Source organism: Macaca fascicularis, chromosome 7 (genome assembly GCF_037993035.2).
Source record: "Macaca fascicularis isolate 582-1 chromosome 7, T2T-MFA8v1.1".
NCBI classification, from domain to species: Eukaryota; Metazoa; Chordata; class Mammalia; order Primates; family Cercopithecidae; genus Macaca; species Macaca fascicularis.
This window is the reverse complement of record NC_088381.1, coordinates 129804581-129821732: the sequence shown is the minus strand read 5'-3', so window position 1 is coordinate 129821732 and position 17152 is coordinate 129804581. Positions and strand designations below refer to the sequence as shown.

Here is a 17152-nt window from a genome sequence, read left to right as displayed (position 1 = left end):
TTGTTATGGCAGCCATAGGAAACTAATATACCCCCCAAATCCTCCATTCTCTGATTTTTCTCATCCCAGAAGTTTACTTCAAAGGTATGAAGCAGTGGATTATGTTGGGAAGATTAGATGGGCAGAAAATTGGGGTGATAATGGTAAGGCTTTGTGTCCCCACCCAAATCTCATCTTGAATTGTAATCGTCATAATCACTGTAATCCCCACGTGTCAAGGCAGAAACCAGGTGGAGGTAACTGAAACATGGGGGTGGTTTCCCCCATGCTTTTCTCATGATAGTGAGTGAGTATCATGAGATATGATGGTTTCCTAAGGAGCTATCCCCCCTTTGCTTGGCACTTCTTCCTGCTGCCTTGTAAAGAAGGTGCCTGCTTCCCCCTCTCCTTCTGCTATGATTAGGTTTCCTGAGATCTCTCCAGCTATGCTGAACTGAGTCAGTTAAACCTCTTTCATTTATAAATTACCCAGTTTCAGCCAGTCCTTTACAGCAGTATGAAAATTGACTAATACAGTAAATTGGTACTGCCAAGAGTGGGGTACTGCTATAAAGATACTTGAAAATGTGGAAGCAACTTCGGAACTGGGTAACAGGCAGAGGTCGGAACAGTTTGGAGAGTTTAGAAGAAGACAGTAAGATGTGAGAAAATTTGGAGCTTCCTAGAGACTTGTTGAATGGCTTTGACCAAAATGCTAATAATGATGTGGACAACGAAATTCAGGCTGAGGTGATCTCAGATGGAGATGAGGAACTTCCTGGAAACTGGAACAAAGGCCACTCTTGCTAGGCTTTAGCAAAGAGACTAGCAGCCTTTTGCCCCTGCCCTAGGGCCTTAGAGATCTATGGGACTTTGAACTTGAGAGAAATTATCTGAATTTAAAACTTATGTTTAAAAGGGAAGCAGAGCATAAGTTTGGAAAATTTGCATCCTGACTATGCAATAGAAAGAAAATTTAAAAAAATTTTCTGGGCAGAAATTCAAGCTGGCTGCAGAAATTTATAGAAGTAATAACAAGTCAAATGTAAATCACCAAGACAATGGGGAAAATGTCTCCAGGGCATGTCAGAGGTCCTCATGGCAGCACTTCCCATCACAGGCTTGGAGGCCTAAGAGGACAAAATGTTTTGTGGGACAGGCCCAGGGCCTTGCTGTTTTGTACAGTCTTGGGAGTTGGTGCCCTGCATCCCAGTCATGGTTAAAAGAGGCCAAAATACAGCTCAGGGTATTGCTTCAGAGGGTACAAGCCCCAAGTCTTGGTAGCTTTCATGTGTTGGGTCTGTGGGTGCACAGAAGTCAAGAATTGAAGTTTGGGAATCTCTGCCTAGATTTCAGAGGATGTATGAAAATGTGTGGCTGTCCAGGCAGAAGTTTGCCACAGGAGCTGAGCCCTCATGGAGAACCTCTACTCCAGAAATGAGAAAGGGAAATGTGGGGTGAAAGCCCCCACACAGGGTCTCCACTGGGGCACTACTTAATATCTGCAAGAAGAGGGCCCCTGTCCTCCAGACCCAAGAATGGGAGATCCACCAACAGCTTGCACTGTGTGCCTAGAAAAGCCACAGCCACTCAATGCCAGCCCATGAAAGTAACCAGGAGGAGGACTGTACCCTGCAGAGCCACAGGGACAGAGCTGCCAAAGACCATGGGAACCCACCTCTTGCATCAGCCTGACCTGGATGTGAGCTATGGATTCAAAGGAAATCATTTCAGAGCTTTAAGATTTGACTGTCCCACTGAATTTTGGACCTGCATGGGGCCTGTAGCCCTTCTGTTTTGGCCAATTTCTCCCATTTGGAATGGGTGTATTTACCCAATGCCGGTATCTGCACTGTATCTAGGAAGTAACTAACTTGCTTTTGATTTTACAGGCTCATAGGTGAAAGGGATTTGCCTTGTCTCAGATGAGACTTTGGACTTGGACTTTTGAGTTAATGCTGAAATGAGTTAAGACTTTGGGGGACTGTTGGGAAGGCATTATTGGTTTGAAATGTGAGAGAGACATGAGATTTGGGGGGAACCAGGGGCAGAATGATATGGTTAGGCTTTGTGTCCCCACCCAAACCTCATCTTGAATTGTAATCCTCAGAGCTAGAGGAGAAATTGTTATTGTAACCCTAAGAACCAAATAGGATCCTCATAATCCCCACATGTCAAGAGAGAAACTAGGTGGAGGTAATTGAATCATGGGGATGGTTTCTCTCATGCTGTTCTCATGATAGTGAGTGAGCTCTCACAATACCTGATGGTTTTATAAGGCAGTCTTCCCCCTTCACTTAGCACCTCTCCTTCCAGCTGCCTTGTGAAGAAGGCTCCTGCCTCCCCTTCACCTTCCACCATGATTAAGTTTACTGAGGCCTCTCCAGTCATGCTGATTTGTGAGTCAATTAAACTTTTTTCTTTATAAATTACCGAGTCTCAGGCAGTTCCTTATAGCAGTATGAAAATGGACTGATACATGTGGCAATTAAGATGTTGGCCACTGGGGTCAGGCAATGTTTAGTCTGAGTCCCAGCCTTGCCACTTAATAGCTTGAAAAAAAAAAAAAAAAAGAATTCATCTCTCTCACCTCGGTTTTCTCATCTATAAAATGGAGATGATACTAGCACCTGTTTGTTGAATTGTGAGTGGGAAAGGTGCACAGATGGTCCCCAACTTACACTGGTTTAACATATGTTTTTTTGTCTTTATCTAAAATTCTCGATTTATGATGAGTTTATCTGTAATTAACCCCATTGTAAGTGGAGGAGCACCTGTACTTGAACATACTCTCACCTAAATGCAGAAATAAAATGAAAAGTATTTGATAACAGCAGTCATTATGGCCCAAGCAAAAAGAATCTGGCCACAGCTGCTGGGACAGGTCAGAAGCCCCTGCTGACTCAGAAGGTAGCTGTTTAGTTGCAGGTAGAGAGGAGAGGGTAATCTTGTGCAGGAACCAGCTAGTTGGGTCTTTCTACCAGCTGGTAGGGATAAATTGTCACATTTTAGCAACCATCCTTCTGAGCTCCAGCTAAGCACCAGCTTTGCCACAATGTACAAAACCTGTTTCCTTACTTACTCAGTGCTCTTATCTTTCTCTGGAGAATCCTCCACCTTCCCATGCTCAGTGTTGAGAAACTAAACTTAAACTTGCCACTCAAAGTAACTCAGTCAATTTCATTTTGGATAAAGTATCAGTCTTTGGGATTTCCACTCCCACCTTCATGTTCTCTTACAGCAGGGAACCTCTGGGCATTGGTGTGAGTTTATTTAACATGATGTGCTGTTCCTGCTGGCTCCTGCTGACTCCAGGAGAATCAACCTCTGCCTTACAGCATTCCATAGCAGGAGTACCTCTTGGTGATGACCCTAGGCAGCACAAGCTATATAATTTGCAAGACTCAGTGCAAAATGAAAATGCAGGACCCTTGAAAATCACTAAGAATTTCAAGACTGCAACAGCACATCATCACTAAGCCAAGCACAGGGGCCCTTCTAAGTGTAGGCTTTGGGCAGTTGTGCAGTTCCATGCCCATGAAGCCAGCTCTGACTACAAAAAGCCTTGGACTGTTCATCCTCCAGCCTCCAATACAGGCCCACCTCACGGCAAGCTGCAATAACTGCCGGCAGGCACATTGACTCATTCCTCTGCTATCTTCTTTGCCCCTGCTCCCACCGCCAGGGTCAGGCAGAAATTTCTAAAACAAGTGTTCTCCTGCTCACCAGAGGAACTGTAGCAGCGGCGTCTTGTCAAGTTCTCTCTCCCTCCAGCACCACCAGTATATTCGCCCCACCACAGCCCCCCAGGCCTACATGGGACACCAGTGAGGCAGTCTCCTGCCACAATTCCAAAAAGAAGCACGCGGCACTCTCCTTTCCAACTCTTTGTGGGACGTGCTGAATTCCAACCTTCTTATCACAACTGGCCTGACTGGGTCCCACATCTGTCCTCCTTCTCAGGGTCTGGTCCAGGAAACATTTCATGGTCTCCAAACCTCTTTCCTTTCACCTTTTCAAGTCATGGTCTGCCCTTTCCAGAAGAGGAAGGGCATTCTTCTTCCCTTGCCTGCCTGGGAGGAAATGCCCTCATGTTACATTGTCTATGCTTTCTATATTGTGCCTCTTAAAATGAAGCTCTTTGTACCAACTCCTAAATTTTGCTTTTGGAATATAAAGTTTTTTTTGCGGGGGGACAGCAAACAAAACAAAACAACAAAAATATTCTCTCTCTCTCCCCCTCTTCTCTCAAAGCTGGGCTTCTTTTAAAAACTATTATCTCACTGTGAAATTTTTATTTTTAATCAATTTTTTATCTCAAATCTGAATATTGGCTTTTTTGTTCCAAATGATATTCATCCTTCCCCCAAAGCAATCATTGTCAATGAACAACACAAGAACATTACATAAAGAAATCAAATAATGCATGTAAAATACTTAGAATAACAATGCATGTAAAATACTTGATAATAGTAATTGCTAAATAAATGATAGTTACCAATGATCATTATCTGTATTATTATTATTACTATTACCTATGTTATTAGGAAAACACCATTCCAGTTTCTTTGTCCCCTTGCCTAAATCCAGGCAGAATGACGTCTGTAAATTCTTTAAACTTTAAAAGATATATAGCCTAAAGGAAAGCAAGGTATTTTTGTCAAGCAAATCATTTTGCATAGTAGGTTTGGAAAATAAACATCCACTCTTGCCTCTCTGGTGTTACCACATAATCGAAAAGAATTATTTTATTCTTCAGAACATCACATATATTAGATTAAAATGATTCATTCAGTTTCTGATATTCTATCATTTTTTGATCAACAAAAATGGCAATCTCATATGGTTTAATCTAAGAGTAGGATGGTCTCATTTTTATTAGTTATCTTCCATTCATAGACTGAAAGCTAGAGAAGAAGTTGCTATGGTAACCCGAAGAACCAAACAGAATCACAGAATGAGAATGGGAGAAGCCTAGTCCAGACTCATCAATCTGCAAATGAGGACTTAAGGCTCAGAGAGGTGAAGTGAGTTTCCCAAAATATCGTGGCCAATTAGTGGCAAAACTAAGCTCTGTCTGTCTGTACTGGGCTTCTTCCCACCACACCAGGCTGCCTGCCTTCCTTCTTTATGTTTGTCAAAATATGTTAAGAACATCCCAACTTCACCGAGAAATCAGTACTCTGAGGATAATTAAGGCAAATATCAAAGGTTAGACACAATCTGGGGTAGAAGCATGTTTTTCAAAGACTTTTGATAACAATAATTAAACTTGTAAAAGGAGAAATGTCAAAGTGAAGGTGTTTGCTTTTTAGACATTATAATTTGGGGATGCTCTTGAAGAAACTATTTTTAAAGCTCCCTTTACATGACCCCACTCTGAATTTGAGACATGTATTTTTCAGTGTTTCCTGAGTGAACAGCTTTTGTTCATGCTTTATTGTTATTGTTTCAACATTCTTAAAACCTCAACTTATTTGCAAGTATAATTCATAATTGTCTCTAAAATATTCAGATAAAATGTCAAACGAGACAAAAAGGAAATATTTTAAATAGTTCTAACTTCAGTTCCTCATACCCATTATAGTTTGCAAAGGAGAAAACATCACCAACTTTAACCTACCAATTTAAGTAATGAATACAATTCATGAATGTGTAATGTCATTCCTAGCAGCCATCACTGTGACTTGCTATTGCTGTTGCATTGCTATAGGCACTATGCTGGTGTCTCTACAGAATTAATTAATTTAATCTAGGTTGACCCTATGAGAGACGTACTGATAATCTCAATATGCAAACAAGGAAACTGAAGTTCGTAATGGTTCCATAATTTGCCAAGGTCACATAATGAGTGACAGCCAGCTGCTGAAGGGACAGAAACAGAATCATGATGAATCCTACCTTCATACCAACCCATGGCCAAACAGACATCTGTTCATCTCACTCACCTATGTCCCAGCTGGGACAGTAGTGTCTAAATCATTCATAAGTCCCAGCTTTTGCATAGCAAGCTCTATTTAAAATATTCCATTCTATTTTCAGAATAAGTCATATGTCCCACGGGAAGTTCAAAAAATAAGGCCAATGCAACAGCAGGAATGCCAAAGCAATTGCCAAATCTGCAATTTACACCTCTCTCATTATTATTATCTCACATAGAGATTTAAAAATATGTCCTCACACTCTTTGATACTCTTCCCCTCAAAAAGTAGAACTGAATTTCCCAAACTTTGAGCTTGAGCTGTGCTCAGTGAACAAACACAATGTGATAAAAGTGACATTGTAAGACTTCCTATGCTAGGGCATAAAAAGAGCGGTGGCTCCTCCTTGCTTTCTTATGGATCTCTCACTCCAGGGAAAGCCAGCTGCCACATCATAAAGCACTCAAGAAGCCTTGTGGAGGGTTCCACGTGGATCTGATCTGAGGCCTTTTGCCATCCCGGAGGGGACTCTGACAGCCACAGTCCAGCCTTCAAATGACATTCTAACTGAAGCCTTCAGATGACATTCTAACTGCAGCCTTACAACAGACCCTGATCTAGAATAACCCAGCTAAGCCACTCCTCAATTTCTGAACTTCAAGAACTGTTAGACAATGAATTTTTATTGTTTTAAGTTACTAAGTTTTGGGATAATTTGTTATAAGCAATAGATAAATGCCTTTATTCCTACATTATGCCTTTCTTATAACAAGGCAAAAAAGCTGAACTATCCATGGCTACAAAAGCTGCCATATCAGTAAGCCAAATATTCCCCTTGATCCAGGCATACTTAGAACACACCAAGAACGTAGGATACCTGGAGGGTACTCTCTTCAAGACCTTCCCTTCACTCGAAAAAAATGTAAGGTTGCTCCTTGACCAGGTACATCATGCCCCATACCTTGTGGGGTATGGAAAAGGAGAGTAATAATCAGACTGATTAAAAAAAACAGCAAAGTTATTATCTGTAAGATAAGAGTACTCTCTTTAAATGTCCCACATCTGTGTGATAACCATCCCTCTGTGAGAACATCCTGTATCACAAAGTTCTATGCTTCAGCAATTGAAAATAGAGTATGTCCTCTAAGAGCAGGAAGCCAATTATATCTTTAAGTGTGTTATTTTTCCCTCATCAAATTGAAGGCAGTGAGTAAATGACACAGTATACTCAGTGAGCTTAAAGAGTAAAAATCTCCCTTTGGAAAAATGACCATTGCCATACAAGGTGAGACACAGTCCTGAGCACTGAAAAATCTCAAAAACAACTAACAAGTGAAATGTCAACAGCGTTCTAACATCATGAGACTAAAACACATTAAAGCTCTTGTCAAACAGAACACATATTTTTTCTTCAAGCATTCATCAGAGGAAAACTCAACAGAGACTTCTAAAGAGCTAAGAAAATGGGAAGTGGTGGTCAGAGCCTCTTCCCATCTGCTCCTCGAACTCTAAGGAGAACATTACTTTCATAAAGATAATGTATTCTTTAGTAAAGTCAATTCATCATGTCCACCCTGACCCACACCACAGCAAGTTGCCGAGCCCAGGAGAATCTGAAGCGTAATGCTTACCCAGCCCCTTGCGAATCCCAGTCTTGTCTTTAGATTGCTTTCTTTTCCCTCGATGCTCCAGGAAAGGAAGGCCTCCTATCGTTTCGAAACACAGTTTCTTGTTGATGAAGAGGAAGAGGACGGCCAGAAGAACAATAAAGACCCCAACAGCAGACAAGAAGCCAATGGCTTCAGGAGTGACTGGCGAGAGAACACAAAGAAAAAAATATTATCACAATGAGAGTGACCTAAGTTTCCGTTCTAACAAATTATGATCAATGCTATTCAGAATCTTTACTTTTGTTAATGAGAAATGACAAATACTCTACAAATCCTGACTCTGGCTGACATCCCCCAAGACTGTGTACAGGGGAAAGGAAAAGGACTGTTGGCCAGTACATCCTGCGATGCTGGCTCCTTAGATGAGAGACATCTATACCTTTGAATGTGTAGTTTCTTCTACCTGGAGTACAACTCTTCTTGCTCCTGTCCTCAGCCCAATATTCAACTTCAAACACACAATAAAGAGAGAGTTCAATCAAATGGGTTTAGCTGGACATGGTGGACCAGTGTTATAAAAGCAAGTCTCCAAAAATGCAGCTGCCTAAAGCTTACACAATCATCACTTGAGACAAATTTTCAGATAGATATTTCCATCAACATTGGCAATTGGAGGAAAAGTCATTTCCTGGATACATTTTGCAAATCCAACTGTGCAATTTGATCATGGTTATCAACAGCAATAAGAAAATTAATAATTCATGCCATCCATATAAGAAATTCAAATTATAGTTTTGACTGCTAATATTTTAGAATTTTGGAAGATGAAATTCCATTTCCTCCTTCCCCTCCTCCTCCTCCTCCTCCTCCTCCTCCTCAGTATCAAAAAACTCGGCCCTTTAACTGACCTGGCTAAGGTCAGTACGCCTCAAAGAGTCCCAGCCATTGCATTCAGCTATGAGCATATATAACAGAGAGACCAGAGGAGCTAGTTTGGGATTTAGGAAAGAATCCTCTAAGGAAGTGACATTTGAGCCAAAGTAACATTCAGTAAAGACATCCAGAAATTAACTTGTATAAAGGGTTAGATTACAGAACAAATGTCATTAAGAATGATTCAAGGGAATTGGGTATACGTGAATATGCTTATGAAAATGAATCTCCTAAGAGCAGCTTTAATCATTGGGCAGGTTTAATATATGATTTAATAATATGAATAACACAAAGCCTTAATAATATGAAGGGATAATACTCGCCTAACCTTACTATCCAGATAAATAGAGAAAAGATGAATCAAACCAATCCCAACACCTTGAAAAGATAAAGAAATAAATGATACTGCCTTACTGATTCAACCTAGTGGCAAGCCAATATAAGAATGAACAAAACAAAACAAAAATAGCAGGCAAGATAATAACTTCATAGTCTGCAAAATAATAACAGTGCCTGCTATCAAAACCAACACACACCATGAAAAATAAAGTATGTGCATATTGATTATGCCCCCTCCCTTCAGAAGCAGTACACTGTAGTAGTAGTTATAGGCAAGGGATCAGCAGTCACAGTGCTTGGTTGAAATGACACTACCACTTACTATCTGTGTGGCCTTCCAGAAATTATTTAACCTCTTTGTGCTTCAGTGAGCTAAACTATAAAAGGAGAAAATAAACACAGCTACATCAAAGGTTAACAGAGGTAACACAAGGAAAGTAATCAGTGTGGTACTTGACAGAGTCCTTAAACAGGAGTAAACCATCTTTCTCATCACCAACTTTCCAGAGCTACTAAAATATCTAGGAATGATCAAATATGGGATGGATCAGCTGCTTTGTACTCAGTCTGAGCTCTGGATCCCATCCTCCTCCCCTCTCTAGCTTTTTGCCTTTCACTTCTGTGTTGTCAGCCACTCTCCCTTGTGGATGCTGTGTCTTTCTCATTTGCATGAGAAATGCACCAGGTGTCTCCCATCCTTTAAAATTCCCTCCTCACCACCACATGCTCTTCAACCACACCCCTTTATCTTCTTCTTTCCACAATCAACCATCTTCAAAGTATTTTCTACACTCATCACCATTTTTTTTTTCTGAGACAGAGCCTTACTCCATCACACAGGCTAGAGTGCAATGGCACAATCTTGGCTCACTACAACCTCCGCCTCCCAAATTTAAGCAATTCTCATGCCTCAGCCTCTTGAGTAGCTGGGATTTCAGGTGTGCGCCACCACACCCAGCTAATTTTTGTATTTTTAGTACAGACAGGGTTGTGGTATGTTGCGCAGGCTGGTCTTGAACTCCTGACCTTAAGTGATCTGCCCGCCTCAGCCTCCCAAAGTGCTGGGATTGCAGGTGTGAGCCACCACACTCAGTCTCATCTCCACTTTCTTACCTCTAAAGTTGCTGGTACTCTATACCTAGATTCCCACTGATCTCCTTGTTTCTAGCCTTGCCCCCTCAAGTCCATTCTCCATACAATAGCCAGAACAATCATTCTGAAATGTATAAGTCATTTCATTTGTAAGTTTGTTCAATTGCCCTTCTAAAGCCTTCTGTAGCAGGTTGCGCTGTGTGGCCTCAAGGACACATGTTCACCATGAGTCTCAGAAGGTGATCCTATTTGGAATAAAGGTCTTTGAAGATGTAATTAGAGTAAGGATTTTGAAATGAGTTCATCCTAGATTAGGGTTGTACCTAAATTCAATGATGAGTATCCTTATGAGACAGTAAAAACAGAAGGCACAGAGAGATGAAAGCCACGTGAAGCCCAGGGCAGAGGTTAGAGTTACAAAACCTCGAGTTAAGGAGTGTGAAGAGTGGCTAGCAGTCACCAGAAGCTAGGAGATAGGCACAGAACAGATTCTCCCTCAGAGCCTCCAGGGAACCAACCTACCAACACCTTGATTTTGAACTGCTGGCCTCCAAAACTGTAAGAGTAGATTTGTGTTGTCTTAAGTCACCAAGTTTATGGTAATTTGTTGCAATAACAACCCTAGGAAACTAATGCACCATCCAATGGCATCCCATTACCCAGAGGACAAAATCTGAATTCCCTAACTCAATTTACAAGGCCCTTCATGACCTGGATACTGATTCCAGCCTTTATTGCTCATCACTCCCCAACATCAAACTCTTGGTTGTTGCTGTGTTCACCTATTTCTGTTTCCCCAAACGTAGGTCACACCTCCAGATCTTTGCATATTTCAACTCCCTGGGACAACTGCTCCTCTAGCTAATCTGGTACCATGCTTCCTTTGAAAACCTTTCTTGTTCTTCTAGCCAAAGCTGAATGCTTCTACAGTGTGTTGCCACCTACCAAGCCCTTGACAGTTTCTTAACCAATTTCAAATGTCAAATTTTAAATTTCATAAGAACAGGGACTATGTCTGAGTTACTCACTGTACTCTCAGCAGCTAGCATAAGGTAAGCATTCAATAGATAATTTGTTGCCTGAATAAATGTTGGAACTCTTCTATGTTACAACACATTGGCCAATGTGCCTATCAGTGAAAACTCCTGGAAAGATATACCTCAAGGGTGTCAGTAAAACTACCAACATAGGATATGATTTACATTAATATAGGTCTTAGGAAAAACAGGATTGATGTATAAGCAGAAACATCTGCATCTTATAATGTCATCAATTAATGAAACTAAACTTTTGTTTTTGAATAAAGGATTTTTTTCCATCATAAAAGCAGCATGAAACTCATTACATAAAATCTGCAAAATATGGAAAAAGATAAAACAACTCACTACTAAGATTTTGTGTGCTTCCTTTCAGTCACTTTAGCTACTTGGCAAATATAAAATTGTAAAGACTTCACTGTTTGGGCTTATAAATATTTGTATTCATTAAAAAGTTTTAATTATTTTTAAATAAGTTAAAGAAAAAATAAGTAATTCATGCATAGAGTAGAATGATTGGAAAATATTAGAAAATATAAAAATGATGATAATGTTCAATCTTATCACCTGTCACTTAACATTTTAGCTTGGTAAATAATCTTTTCTTGACTTTATTTTATCATAATTGAGATACCATTTCATATGCTTATATTAATGAATTTAATGTAAAAACATTCACAGATTGAAGGTAATATAAAGAGATTATTCAATATAACCTTCAAAGACAAGAAAAAGTGTAGAAAATGGCCCCTATGTTACTCAAAATAACTCTGCTTTTTTGGAGAAGAAACATTTTTGTTAATTCTTGTAGTAATGGCTTAACTATGGATGGGCATAAAATTTTCAGGTAAGTCCCAATATTTTTTTCTTCCCAAAATTATACAGACATTGCTACATTACCTTTTAGCCTTAATGCTCCATAAATAAGTGTGATGATGCAGCTTACTTTTCGTTACTATATGGGCAACAGAATTTTTCAGTCTGTATGCTACTAGAACCTTTTCCTTTATAACATAAAAATTTTACCAGAATGTATTTTTCTATGAGTCTCTTTGTTCATTTTTCCTGGAAGCCAGATTTCATCACATATCCATGGTTTGTTTTTTGTTTTTGTTTTTTTCCAAGCTTAGGAAAACTTTATTCGATTGCATCTTCGATAATTTCTTCTATTTCAACTGCGCTTGTTCCATCTTAAACTACATTACTATTTCTTCAGCTACAAACTTTCATTTTTCTCTATTTGTTTTTTCCTCTACAATCTGACAGATCTTAAACATTCCCTACACATTTTCACTAAGTTAAAGAAGTTAAAACATGCTTATAACCACTCTGCCATATGCACTATTATGACCTTTGAATATCTGAGTCAGAGACAAACAGTGAAGATATGGTTTTTCTCCATCTTTCCAGGTTGGGGCAGGGGTGAGGGATGGGGAGCATTAGAAATAAGTTCAAGTCTAGCTAAGGAGAGAGAAAGCTTAGTTCAGTTAGAGAAAGGTTAGAGAAAGGCAAGTTTGGTTATTTCAAAAGAGTTCATCATGTTTCTTCCAGAATCTATTAATTTCAATGTCATCTTTTTCTGTGCTTATGAGTACTTAGTGAGAAGTCTAAAGACGTGCATGAAGGACCGTTGGCCATAGATATGTTAAACTGTAGATTAGATTATGTGCTTTCTAAATAAGTAGAGTGTCATAGAAATGACTCAGAAGGTGGCAACACAAGACTTACAGGATTGCCTAATCAGGGTTGCACAAAAAGTGCCCTGTTTAGACATGTTTAAAATTCCAAATATAACTCAGCAATTCCACTCCTAGGTATGCACCCAAGAGAACTGAAAATGCAGTCATACCTTGGGTATAGTGTAGGTTTAGCTCCAGACCATCACGATAAAGCAAATATCACAATAAAGCAAGTCACACAATTTTTTTGTTTCCCAGGGCACATAAAAGTTATATTTACACTATACTGTAGTCTCTTAAATGTGCGATAGCAGGATGTCTTTAAAAAACCATGTACGTACCTTAATTAAAAATACTTTATTGCTAAAAAATGCTAAAAATCACTGATCCCTCAGTGAAACATAATCTTTTTGTTTATGGAGGATGTTGTCTCAATGTTGGTGGTTGAATGATCAGGGCAGGTGGTTGCTGAAGGTTGGGGTGGCTCTTATCTTAAATAAGACAACAATGAAGTTTGCCTCATTGATTGACTCTTCCTTTCATGAAAGATTTCTCTGTAGCATATGATGCTGTTTGAGAGCATTTTATCCACAGCAGAACTTCTTTCAAAATCCTGGCAAACTCTTCCACTGCTATATCAACTAAGTTTATGCAGCATCCTAAATCCTTTGTTGTCATTTCAACAACATTCACAGCATCTTCACTAGGAGTAGATTCTATCTCAAAAAACCACTTTCTCTGCTCATCTATACGAAAGCCACTTTTCATCTCTTCAAGTTTAAGCATGAGATTGCAACAATTCAGTCACGTCATTAGGCTCCACTTCTAATTCTAGTGTGCTATTTCCATCACATTTGCAGTTACTTCTTCCACTGAAATCTTGAGCCCCACAAAGTCATCCAGGAAGATTAGAATCAACTTCATCCAAACTCCTGTTAATATTGGTATTTTGACCTCCCAGGAATCATAAATGTCCTTAATAGCATCTAGAGTGGTGAACCTTTCCAAATGTTTTCAATTTACTTTGCCCATATGAGTCAGAGGAATCACTATCTAGGGAAGCTATAGCCTTGCAAAACATATTTCTTAAATAATGAGCTTGAAAGTTGAACTTACTCCTTGATCCACTGGCTGCAGAATGGATGTTGTGTTAGCAGGAGTGTAAACATTTGTCTCCTTGTACATCTCCCTCAGAGCTCTTGCATAACCAGGTGCATTGTCAATGAGCAGTAATATTTTGAAAGGAGTCTCCTTTTTCTGAGCAGTGAGTCTCAACAGTGGGCTTGCAATATTCAGTAAACCATTCTATAAACAGATGTGCTATCATCCAGACTTTGTTTTCCATTTCTAAAGCACAGGAAGATTAGACTCAGCATAATTCTTAAGGCTCTTGGACTTTTTGGAATGGTCAATGAGCATTGGCTTCAACTTGAAGTCATTAGCTACATTAGCCCTTACTAAGAGGGTCAGTTTGTCCTTTGAAGCCAGGCATTGACGTCTCCTCTCTAGCTATGAAAATCCTGGATGGCCTCTTCTTCCAATAGAAGACTGTTTGGTCTACATTGAAGATGTGATCTTAGGTAGACCATCTGTTTAACTTGCTGCTGCTACATCAGCACTTGCTGCTTCACCTTGCACTTTTATGTAATGGGGATGACTTTTTTCCTTGAATCTTATGAACCAACCTCTTCTGGCTTCAAGCTTTTCTTCTGCAACTTCCTGACCTCTCTCAGCCTTCACAGAATTAAAGAGAGTTAGGGTTTTACTCTGGATTAGGCATTGCCTTAAAGGAATGCTATAACTGGTTTGATTTTCTATGCAGACTACTAAAACCTTCTCCATTTCAGCAATAAGGCTGTTTTGCTTCCTTATCATTTGTGTGTTCACTGGAGTAGCACTTTTAATTTTCTCTTAAGCCTTTTCCTTTGCATTCACAACTTGACTAGCTGTTTGGTACAAGAGATCTAGCTTTTGGTTTATCTCAGCTTTGGACATATCTTGCTCATGAAGTATAACAATTGTTAGCTTTTGATTTAAACTGAGAGACTCTTGCTTCCACTTGAACACTTAGAGGCCATTGGAGGGTTGTTAATTGGTCTAATTTTAATATTGTTGTGTCTCAAGGAATAGGAAGGCCTGAGGGAAAGGGACAAGAGATGGAGGAACTACTGGTCGGTGGGGCAGTCAGAACCTACACAATATTTATCGATTAAGTTCACCATCTTCCATGGACACTATTGCAGCTCTAGAAACTGACCCTAAGGAAATGGAGATACATAAACTGCTTGAAAAATACATGAAAATAACCATCTTTAAAAATCTCAATGAACTATAAGAAAACACAAAATAGACTAATGAAATCAGGAAAACAATATGTGAGCAAAATGAGAAGTACAATTAAGAAATAGAAGCCGGCCGGGCGCAGTGGCTCAAGCCTGTAATCCCAGCACTTTGGGAGGCCGAGACGGGCGGATCACGAGGTCAGGAGATCGAGACCATCCTGGCTAACACAGTGAAACCCCGTCTCTACTAAAAAATACAAAAAACTAGCCGGGCGAGGTGGTGGGCGCCTGTAGTCCCAACTACTTGGGAGGCTGAGGCAGGAGAATGGCGTGAACCCGGGAGGCGGAGCTTGCAGTGAGCTGAGATCCGGCCACTGCACTCCAGCCCGGGTGGCAGAGACTCCGTCTCAAAAAAAAAAAAAAGAAAGAAATAGAAGCCACAAGAAAGAAGGAACCAAACACAAATACTGGAATTGAAGATACAATGTCTGAACTGAAGAGAGAGCTTCAACTTAATCAAGCAGAATAAAGAATGAGTGAACTCAAATACAAACCATTTGAAATTATCCAGTCAGAGGAACAGAAAGAAAAGAATGAAAAGAATAAAGAAAGTCTACAAGACTCATGAGACACTCTCAGGTGAACAAATACATACATTATGGAAGTCCAAAAAGGAGAATATAGAAAGGGGCAAAAAGCATATTTAAGGAAATAATCACCAAAACTTCCTAAATACTGGGAAGAATATAGACATCCAGATTCATGAATCTCAAAACTCTCTAGATTGAACACAAAAATATCTATACTGAGACACATTAGAATTAAATTGCCAAAAGTCTGAGAGAAAGAATTTTGAAAGAATCAAGAGAAAAGCCACATGTCACATTCAAGAGACCCCCAAACAGACTATCAGTTAATTTCCCAGCAGAAACCTTGCAGAACAGAAGACAATGGGATGATATAAGTACTGGGAGAAAAACTACAAAACAAAATATTTACCTGGCAAAACTGTCCTTTTTTTTTTTTTTTTTAACTTTTAAGTTCAGGGATATATGTGCAGGTTTGTTATATAGGTAAATTGCATGTCACAGAGGTTTGGTGTACAGATTACTTCATCACCCAGGTAATAAGCATAGTATCCAATACATAGTTTTTCAAATCTCACCCTCCTCCCATTCTCCATCCTCAAGTAGGCCCTGGTGTCTGTTGTTCCCTTCTTTATGTCCATATGCTCTCAATGTTTAGCTCCCACTTACAAGTGAGAACATGTGTTATTTGATTTTCTGTCCCTGGGTTAGTTTACTTAGCATAATGACCTCCAGCTCCATCCATGTTGCTGCAAAGGACATAATCTCATTCTTTCTATGGTTGTGTAGTATTCCACAGTATATATGTACCACATTTTCTTTATCAAGGCTACCATTGGTGGGCATTTAGGTTGATTCCATGACTTTGCTATTGTGAATGGTGCTGCAATGAACATACACATGCACGTACCTTTATGGTAGAATAATTTATATTCCTTTGGCTATATACTCACTAATGGGATTGGTGGGTTGAATGGTAATTCTGTTTTAAGTTCTTTCAGAAATCACTAACCTGCTTTCCACAATAGCTAAACTAATTTACATTCCCACCAGCAGTGTGTAAGTGTTCACTTTTCTCCACAACCTTGCCAGCATCTGTTATTTTTTGACTTTTTAATAATATTCACTGTGACTGGTATCAGATGATGTCACTTTGTGGTTTTGATTTGCATTTATATAATGATTAATGATATTGAGCATTTTTTCACATACTTGTTGGCCACATGCATGTCTTTTGAAAAGTGTCCGTTCATGTACTTTGCCCACTCTTTAATGGGGTTGCTTATTTTTGCTTGTAAATTTCTTTAAGTTTCTTATAGATTCTGAATATTAAACCTTTGTTGGATGGATAGTTTGTAAATAGTTTTCTCCCATTCTGTAGGTTGTTAGTTTACTCTGTTGATAGTTTCCTTTGCTGTGCAGAAGCTCTTTCATTTAATTAGGTCCCATGTGTCAATTTTTGTCATTGTTGCAATTGCTTTTGGCATCTTTGTCATAAAATCTTTACCAGGATTGATGTCCAGAATGGTATTTCCCAGGTTACCTTCCAGGGTTTTTATAGTTTTAGGTTTTACATTTAAGTCTTTAATCCATTTTGAGTTAATTTTTTGCACATGGTGTAAGGAAGTTGTCCAGTTTTAATTTTCTGTATATGGCTAGCCAATTATCCCAGCACCATTTATTGAATAGGCAG

The 17152-nt window shown here is 39.4% G+C and overlaps 1 protein-coding gene across 6 annotated transcripts in view; it reads right to left on the bottom strand.

Annotated features, from left to right (window-relative positions):
- The window catches only part of SYT16 (synaptotagmin 16), a 287967-nt gene that overhangs the window by 120688 nt on the left and 150127 nt on the right, over positions 1-17152 (bottom strand). For all 6 annotated transcript variants that reach the window (XM_073997493.1, XM_045396531.3, XM_045396532.3 and 3 more), the window contains exon 2: positions 7532-7711. Coding sequence is in view for 4 of the 6 variants with exons in the window: in XM_045396532.3 (XP_045252467.2) it covers positions 7532-7711 (180 nt within the window). In the remaining 2 variants the exon portion in view is untranslated. The remainder of the gene's footprint in view (positions 1-7531; positions 7712-17152) is intronic.